The 9,792-nt window shown below is 45.5% G+C and overlaps 1 protein-coding gene across 1 annotated transcript in view; it reads right to left on the bottom strand.

The window, feature by feature from the left end:
- Nucleotides 1-2,619: 2,619 nt before the first annotated feature.
- Nucleotides 2,620-9,792, bottom strand: part of JMJD1C (jumonji domain containing 1C) — a 108,305-nt gene continuing 101,132 nt past the window's right edge. Inside the window, exons 24-26 of the mRNA XM_031060727.1 lie at nucleotides 9,117-9,293; nucleotides 3,856-3,987; nucleotides 2,620-3,522 (exon numbers count right to left, since the gene is read on the bottom strand). Of these exons, the coding sequence (XP_030916587.1) occupies nucleotides 3,433-3,522; nucleotides 3,856-3,987; nucleotides 9,117-9,293 (399 nt within the window). The 3' untranslated portion in view covers nucleotides 2,620-3,432. The remainder of the gene's footprint in view (nucleotides 3,523-3,855; nucleotides 3,988-9,116; nucleotides 9,294-9,792) is intronic.

Genomic DNA, 9,792 nt, shown 5'->3' with positions numbered 1-9,792 from the left:
CGCGGGTCAAATGTGCAGAGCAGGAGCACAGGGCAGAGCTGACACTGTCTGAAACAAAGCTGGGGCTTAGCAGGGGAAAGCACAGCAGAGACCAACTCCAGGAATCTCAACAGGGTGAGGCAGCTCATCCAGCACGGATGTGGGGGAGAGCACAAACATCCTGCTCTGGAAGGCAGCAGAACAGGCAATGGTGGCTGTGGAAGGAAGAAGGAAGGGAAATTCCCAGTTACAGGCACAGGGCAGGCAAGGCTGTCAGCTGTGAGAGCAGAAGAGGGTTTGACAGGATGTCACGGGAGAGGGTACAAACAAAATTACCACCTACCAAAAAGGTCAGAGAGCATGAGAACATAGGGCTGATCAGATGGGGGTTGGCCTACACACAGAGATCTGAGCAACTTGCATGAAGCTGGAGGAGTAGAATAAATAGATTTGCAAATCAGACTGTTCTAAACCCCTACGTCTGACCTCCCCAACAGGGACCACCATTTCCCTGCCAGCAATTCCAGCAATTTCTGTTTCTACTAAACCGTAAATGCAGCAGCCATCTGTGCTGAAATACTTCAGGTCATCACAGCCCTGCTTTGTTCTTTGCTAAAAACTTAATCTTCATTAGGTACCTCTGCAGTTCCAACAGGAAAGAAACTGCTGTGGCCATTTACTGTACAGCAGTGCTGAGGATGGAGATGATGATAAGGAGCTGGAAAAGAGGGAAAGAGGGGCTGTGGAGAGCAGGACTCACAGTTTTGCTGACTCCTGAGGTGTGATCTTTTAAATGACAGGAAAGGAGACAGAAGGAGGAGTTTCATGGAGAGCAAAGCAGAGAAAGACAGAGCTTGTGCTCAACAGGAAGGTGGCAAAAGATGACACACAGTATTTCATATCCATGTTCTAGCAGCTGACAGCATGCCTGCACTCCAACAGCTTCAGCTGATCTCACAGAATACTTTTGGCTGTATTAAAATAGTTGAGATTGTAGAGCAGAAAATCCCCCAAGAGTCTTTAGCAAAGGAAGATGGGAAAAACATGCCCAGAAACACATCACAGAACATGGAAAATGGTCAAGAGGGAAAAACGAACCTGAGAACAAAAGAGCTTCCCACAAGCCCCTCTGTGGTGTCAGACATCAGCTGTGAACACCTCTGGTCATGCTCACAGTCACAAGCACAGCACCAGCCCCACTTCCTGCTCCCATTTCCTGCAGGGGAGCTTGGCTTCATTGTGACAGAGCCAGAAACCTTAAGGTACTGAGTAAGCAGAATGTGCTACCCCAAGTACTGCAACAACTTTTTTGGTGTCTTTTAGTGGTGTTTGGAGTACCTGTGAACTTCCAACAACTTCTGGCACTGTTTAGTCACTCTTCCAGTTCCTTTAAGGAGAGAAGGACATCTTCAGCCTGACAGGCAGGTGCCAGGGATCCCTGCCCAGTTCTCTAAGCACTCTGGGGTGGCAGGGCAGCTGTCAGTGGGGCCCAAGGGGTGCTAGCAAAGCTCAGACCTCGAGGCACAGGTGCTATCAGCTGTACAGGCACTGGAGAACAGGCAGAGGAGAAAACCCATGGCTGTGGCCAGAGCAGGCATGGCAATGTGACACTTTGGGACACTAACTCAGGGGACACCGAGCCCTGCCCTCCCACTCAGCTGCAAAATGCACAGGGGTCAGCAGTGATGGCAGCCATGGCCCAGGCCCAGCAACTGCTCTTGGCTGCAGGGAAAGAACCAATGGGAATGGGACTCTGCAGCAGGAACCATAATTTCATACTTGTAAGGCATGTGAAAAAAAACTCAGTTGAAGAAGGAAATACTTAAATATTTACATATCTTGAACTTAAAAAATAAAAGTGTGTACAACTAGAGTCCACTTCTCTTTAAGCAAATATATACTGGCAGCTCCTGCACTTTCAGCCAATGCTCTAATGCTGCAGGGAAGAATAAAGATGATAATGGATGGAACAGGCTACAAAGTTAAGAAGCATTTGCTAAGTGCAGCACCATTAACTCCCTGGTATTTCTCTGCAACTTGAGAAATTTCAAGTTTTCAAGCCAACTCAACATTTTGACTTTTGGAATGAGGAATTGCTTTTGTGCTTTATTATTTTGAAAGGTAGCTTACAGGGGATTTGGAGTTTTTGGTGACCCCAAACCCAATCAGATGTGTCAGACTGGAAGCAGTGACCAGGCTCATTACTGTAACCAGGATAATTACTACCCCCTTTTGGACACCTCACGAGCTGGCCAGTGGCTCTGCCTAACATTTGATAATCAATCTAAGCATCTGAATAGTTGTAATAACTTAAAGCACACTTCTTGTGAAGCTTTTCAAACTCACTCCAAAACCTAGAATTCTGCTCAACTTCTAACCTGTATCATTATTAAATAAAAAAAACATAAAAATACATTTTTAAAAACATCCATTATTTTGTAGTATTACCTGAACGATCAAAGGCAAGTCGTTAGGAAATAATCATTGTACAGAAACGCCTTTCCCCTTCCCGCGGAGCAGGCGCTGATTCCCGAAGGGAGGGGGCGGCGGCAGAGGCTCCCGGCAGCGCCGGCTGCGGCCCGCAGGGGGCAGCACTGGGCTGCCCTGGCAGCAGCGAACAAACAAATCCACACCGCCACGTCTGACAAAGTCATTTTAATGGAAAATGTAAAACCCCTTTCAACTTCAATGTACAAAGCATGTGTAACACTTGCACTTTTAACAAATTAAAGCAAGCCAATGTTTTAAAAAAATACATCATTGAATGTATATATGTATATATTTACATAGCATATTAAGTTTAATATTTAAGCTTTAAAAGTTCACATAAATTTTACCAAAATGAGACAATTTTTAAATAAATTACACCTTTTGAAAACGTTTAATTGTACACTGAATAGCTTCAATAAAATACTGAAGTGTCTGTATTTAATATCTACTTTATATACTTTATATTTTACAAAGTTTACAATTATTTGGCAGTAATTTTCAGAATATGACATGACTGCTGTGCGGACTCAGCAAGATCCCAAATGCAGGCAATAGCTGGTGTTTGTGTCCTACTCTCACAGTAACTGTCTCAATGTAGTGAAAAAGATCTGAATTATTTTAGCAAACTGTACAAGTCACATTTACATTTGATCAACAATATAGCATAGAATTTTGTCGTTTTTTCCAAAAATAAATACATCATCTTAAATCTTTGACATTTCACAAACTTCATGTACATTATAATACAGACAGCAGAACGCTGCTCAACTGTTTGCAAGTGGAACATGGAATCACAGTGGCTGTGATATGAAGCTCTACCGTTGCAGTGTCATTAACAAGTAAATATGATGACTGTGTTTTCTTGGCACTGATGGTTTGTGAAGCTTAAATTAGTGTGTTTACCATTCACAGATCAGGTGAAATAACCTCTGGGTGATGCTACCTCCAAAAAGCAGAGTGTGCTCAGTTCTCATCCATATCTTCCATTTCACCTTCGTGAATCTTCAAAGCTCTCACCATTTCTTTAACTGCATGATACAAGATATTTTTAACCTGCAAGAACATGGGACAGATTTTAGTAAGGCCTATGACCCGAGGAACTCTGCAAAGTTCAGGACTAAGCCCTAAGCTTAGTGGATGGAAAAAAGAAAGGCTTCATCAAGCCCGTGCAAAAGGAACAGCTTTTTACACATTTTAAACTGTAATGTGAAATAAAGCCAGCAGCTCAAGGGAGAGTCATTTACAGCCCTGGCATTCATGCTGCTCCTCATTGTTATTCTGTGTGAACAGCAGCAAGGAAGTAGCTCCACGCACCGCTCGGCATTTCAATGAGCCCGAGCACACCCTGCCTCCCCAGCCCCTTCCAGAGCAGCATTCATTTCCTACCTGCAGTTTATCATCGTAATTGATTTCTTCCTTTGACAGCCTCAGCTCCTGCGTTAGGTGAAATGACTGTACAAGATGTTCTGGAGACACAAAGTCTTCTGTTACTTGAACACAGCTGTGAAAATTTTGCACCTATCCAAAATAACAGAAAGAGACTGACCATTAGTATTTGGGGTTATTCTTTGGCAGAGGTACCTGAGGAAAGAGTGGGCCTTGAGATGCCTTAACCAGAGCCTTACTGGACTAACGGGCACCTTTACAGGTAGAGAGCAATGATGTGTCTGCCTTATCTAGGCTGGCTGCTGCCACAGCACCTCTGGAGGCTGCACAGCTGCCTGTGCTCAGCATTAATCCCACACTGAGGCCTTGTTCCTCCCTCAGCAGCTGCACTCAGCCTGCCCAGCCCTGGAGCTGCCCTGCCCTGCAGGACCCGGCTCCTCTGCCACACACACACACACTGCAAGCTGGCACCTTCATGGAAAAGGAACTGCCAGTGGAGATACTTGAAAGAAACAACCATGAACAGAGAAAGGGGGAGGCTGAGAAGTAGGGGGAAAAGAGCACTTTTCTTCTTTCTCTGAACATTTCTTCTTACTGCCTTGAGATAACTACTGAGGAACAGACACCATCTCCTGCCACCCAGCTCGTACCTGGAGGACAGAGGAAAGGGAAATTGCTTCCTCATTCTGACCCAACCACCAACCCCAGTTCACACCCTTCAGAACCAATTCTGTTTTCACCCCTAAACCCTTACAAATTACACTGTAATTTGTAATTCAGCAGTCAAAATCCTCTTTTCCCCAAACTCCAACAGCTCCTCGCAGAAGCTGTGCAACAGTTTGAATTCCCAAAGCCTGGGGGCAGGGAGGTAGAGCCTCAGCCATTCCAGCAAACACCCCATCCCACCCTGCTCAGGACTGATAGAGATCTGTGTATTTTCAAGTGAAACCTAGCAAAATCTAGAGTTTCTAAATGTGTATTCTAAAAATTCCATTATGGTACCTGACATTCAAAGAAACCACTGGGGTCTACACAGTTGAGGACACAGGACTTAATTCAAAATTTTCTTTCTTCAAAACCCCTGCCCAAGTCTGATTTTACACAGCAGCTCCCCCCCTGCAGCTGAAATCCCAGCAGGTGACCCCCAGCTCAGCAAACATGTTGCACGTGGGGTTTTTGATGGCTCATCATCATCAGGGACAAAGCAGTGCTGTCCCTCCTGAGAATTCATCAAAACAGAACTAATTCTGGACACGAGGAGGGTTTGTTGATGCCACACAATCTGCAAACAGCAGAAAGCCAGGAGAGAGGGCAGCAGCTGCAGAAGTGCTGGCATGAGGCTCCCACCAGCACTCAGGGAATTTCCTAGAGCCTGGGGTGAGGCACCTCTGCATTGTGCAGACAGCAGCTCCAGCCCCCTCCCCTCCCTCACAGGCTTCCCACCTCTTTCAAGTCTCTACCTGCCCCTGGTTTCCTTGCCAGCCCATGCAAATCCCACAGCACTCATTCACTTTCTCCTCACTAAGACAAGGTTTTACTGACTCCCTATCCCTCCATGGCAGAATAGGAAACACTTGTTTCCCTCAGACCTTTAATTCTGCTGTGCCTGAAGTTTGCTGTTCCCTCCCTTCCAGGGCCTGTCTTATCCATGTGAAAGTTTGTGGGGACAGATTTTACCCGGCTGCTCTGGTGCTTAACATGGGAATGCCCTGCTGACAGCCCCAGGCAGTTCTATTTATAATATTTATAACACAAGCTGATGCAGTGACACACACATAGAAACGTTTAGCAACGATTCCCCTGAGGTTTGTGGGGCGAGGAGTGCAGCACTCCCACGCCTGTGCCACTTCCAGCTGAACTGAGAACAGCTCCACACCCGGCCCACGCAGAGCTGGAGCTTCCAGCAGGGCCCGGGAGGCGGCTGCGGTGCTGGAAAAGCTTCAGATTCGGGCAGGGACAGGGAAAGGGGAGTGGGCAGGGAAGAAAGGGCCACCCAGCCATCCTGATGGCCACAGGATCAGCCACTTCCTGCAAGGCTGAGCTCCCAGAGCTCTGCATGTGCAACGCCCAGACCTTTATCCTACAATCCTTATCAGAGCGTTGCCAGGATGTCACATTACCTCCGAGCGTGTTATTGTACAATACATAATCCTGCTGTTCTATCAAGATAATGCCTCTATAAAAAACAACATTACAATAACTTGTTCCACTATGAACAAGTTTTGCAGGGTGCCTGAACACCATATTTCAATTACTGACTCCGGTATTTCTAGCTTTTTCTCTTTAGTTAAAATATTTTACCAATTTGGAGCTACCAAGTTAAAACCAGGGAGGCCATCCCTAGAGATGTCTATGATACAGCATAACCCACAGTGGAGCAGCAGAAAGAGTGATTCTTTCAAAAGAACACTACCAACACCCTTTTTAGCTGGGGGAGTTCCAAGGAGAGCTCAGGGACTCCCTGTCACAAGTGCCACAGAGGGAACAAGGCCCAGCCATCAGCAGCCAGGGACACTGCTGAGCTCCCAACCTGTACAGGCAAGAAGAAAGGAGATGGCCCTCAAAGAGCAGTCAGGGAAGCAGCTGCAGAGGTGACTGGTCCAACACTGTATCTATTTCTGGATTCTCCTTCTCAGAGAGCAATTCCCTCTACAAGAGGAACAGACAAGGCTGCCCTGCCCGTCACAGCTCACAGGAGAGGCTGTCCCTCCCATCCCACTGGGAACAGTCTGACTTTGCCTGCTGCAGCCATCACAAGAATGTGACTGCTGTCTGCAAGTACACAGGGAGGGGGAGAAAGCTGGGAAACAAGAGGAATGCTACATGCTGCCATGAAATGTAAAGAATAAGCTTTAAAAATCCAGACATGAATCCACAGAACCGGGGGGAGGGAGGGGAGGTGGAAAACAATGTACAGAAGAAATACACACAACCTCCTCCATGTTAGGGCAGTAAATTCTAGACCAGCACATCAGAAGCAGCAGTGTGCCAACAATCCTAACTGGCTCCAGAAAGGAAGAGTCAAAACTACATTTATGCAGTGACCACAGGCAGCCAGGCTCCCCAGCTCCAGCCCTCAGTCTGATTCCTTCTGCTCCACAACATTACTCATGAGCAAATAAAAATGTTAATTTACCACCTAATTTAGCATCAACTTTTACCCAGTTTTAATAATTAAAAGGTTTATAATGTGCATGCAAACCTGAAACACTTAATGTGTAAACTTAACATGGTATGTATTCTTGTGCAGACTTATTTTTCAGTTTTTAAATGTGCTTTGTATCTCTGAAGTGCTGGTGCTGATCCCTAAGGTCAGTATTTACGCATCTCTACAGAGAGCACTGTGCACATACATGAAAGAACACGATGCTTTTATTTCCTCCTACGTGGCAGATTCACAGGAACTTCTTACTAAAGATGAAAAGGTTCTCAGCTTCACCCACTAAGGTTTAAAAACACCATGTTATTAACTCCTTGGTGCCAGAAGCTACAACATTACCACTTCAAACACAATCTGCAGTTTAAAGCCAAGGAGATAAAGATAAGAGTGGTCTTATTTTTGGTCCTTAAACATATAGAGGGAAGACTGGAACAGTCCCACTACTTCATGTTTTATATTCTGTATGCCTTTATATAATGGCACATGCTATATAGAACAGATTTCCCAGTACATTTGTTGTTTCCCCTGGGTTCCCATGCACTGTCCTATCTGGGATATATCTCTCTTGTTTCATGGGATCAGAGTAAGGCTGCTGGAGGATGCAATAATGACTCTGGGAGTGCCAACTTCTTTAGTCCAACAGGAGCCAAGAACAGCAGCAATGTCAGATGTTCCTCCACATTTGTGGAACAACATCAAGCCCTGAGTCATTGTACGGGGGAAGGCAACCTACACCTCCCTAGACTTGGGTCAGCAAGGTCTGTTTGGGGCTGTCTGGGTCTCTCCTTTCCTGTGCCAGAAAACAAATCCATCCAGACCTATGTACCACCATGTCCAACCCACACAGACACTCAGTGGGACGAGGAGGAGCCTATTCAGGTAAGGTACCAGTTCTTTCAATGCCCCACAGCAGACACAGCCAGAGACAGAGCAGGGACATGACCCCTGTCATCACTACACCCCATCAGTTTTTCACAGAGGAAACCCCACTAAACCCCACTGCCCTGGCCACAAGGACATGGTGAGCCACTGCTTCCTCTCTGCCGCAGCTGGAAGCTGATCTGCAGACTGGAAACCAAACAGCACCTTCTTCAGAAAGGCTTGGCCTCACTTGAACCCACAGGGAGATCAATGATAGATCTTCACATCACAATGGTTTACAACCGACTGCAGGGTGGGGATGCTCCTCATTCCTTGACAGTCAAGGACCTCATCAGTGGTGCCTGACAGCCGGCAAGACAGCAAGCCAGCAAGTTCCACCTCTTGCTGAAGTACGACAGAAATAAGTCTAGAAAGGCCTAAAAATCTCACCTAAACAACTGAGCTTTCTTCCTCTTTTTACCAAGTAGCAGTTTACAGGCTGTGAGGGAAAAAGGCTTAAAGGCAGTAACTAATAACCCCTTATGCCAGGGGGCAACTGAGGCTGATGAACACAAATTATTCCTGCTTCTCCAGAACTGCCCCACTGGCAGTACCTTTCCTACCCAACTACAGATTAGATCAGCCCAGCTGCTGCGAAGGTGGGATCACTCCTTCTCATAGTAAGAAAAGCTGCTGAAGAGACTATGATAACTTCTGGTGATTGATGTATCTTCTGTGTTAAAAGGAACTTAAATGAGGCATGGGAAAACAACTAAATATCTCTTACAGAAACACCAGAACACCCACTACAATGCTCCTACAGCTAAAGACAAAAACAGTGACACCTGACATCCAGGTGCTTACCATCCATACCTGCTCAAGTTGCTGTCCCTGCCCCTCCTCGATTAGGTTAACTGCTGGCTTAGAAGAAGAAAATTACTAACCTGACTCTGCCATAACTAGACTGTTTGTTTAGAAATTTGCTACAGAAATGAAAAGTGGAAAACAATGGTTAATAATGGTCTGTTCATTTGTAATTGTAAAGCAAAAAAAGAACTCATACTTAAGGCATTCCATTTGCTATGTGTTAAGTCAGCTACACCAGCAGATGTATCTTGTTTTACATTCCTACATGCTAACAGATTCTAATAAAAAAATAAAATGTAACTGAGCACAGATGTATCCATGTCTTTGGAAAAAAGTTATAAATCTTGTATGTCTTTAACTTAATGTACATTACCTGATGAAGTGCTCCTGCTGGTAGAATAATAGCATCACCAAGGAACTGAATAACTGTGCAGGTTTTTACTCCATACTCTTCAAAAAGTCTTTGGCGAAGTTTTTTGTTCACATACCAACTCTGATCACGGATTGGATCGTGCTCTGGTAAAACCTCCAGGCCTTGCTCCTTTGCTATCTGTTAAGTACAGAAAAGATCCCAAATAACTTCCAAAAGAACCAAACCTTTTGCTGATCAATTTTACGTATACCCACCTTGCCAAGCAACGCCACTCTGTTCTCAAAACCAAACAAGAGCTCTGGCTATGGATTCAAAACAACCCCGAAGGATCTGGGAAGTCTCACTGAACTGAGGCATCTGCAACACTCCCACTCCAAAGTGCAGAGCTTTAAAGAACTCAGCACAATAAATCTATTAATAAGCAACGTGCTCTCTGTGTGACTTCTTTCATCCAGAAAATAAAATCTGAGCTCAGGAGTTCCTGTGCTGCCAATTCTTCAGTTTTGACACAGACACACAACATCACCACCTTAGCTCAGGAAAAAAGCAGCCAATAAAGCCAAAGGTTGTAGTCCTGGGAAACCTGCTCCAGGTGCCTCTGCCTGAGCACAGGGCTGGACAGAAGGGATCTCAAGGGTCCCATTCCAACCTCAGCTATGCTGGGATAAGAAGCTGC

The sequence above is a fragment of the Geospiza fortis genome, unplaced genomic scaffold, assembly GCF_000277835.1.
Source record: "Geospiza fortis unplaced genomic scaffold, GeoFor_1.0 scaffold92, whole genome shotgun sequence".
In the NCBI taxonomy this organism is placed as follows: domain Eukaryota; kingdom Metazoa; phylum Chordata; class Aves; order Passeriformes; family Thraupidae; genus Geospiza; species Geospiza fortis.
Note: the sequence above shows the minus strand (reverse complement) of the source record. Positions and strands in the feature narration are given on the sequence as shown.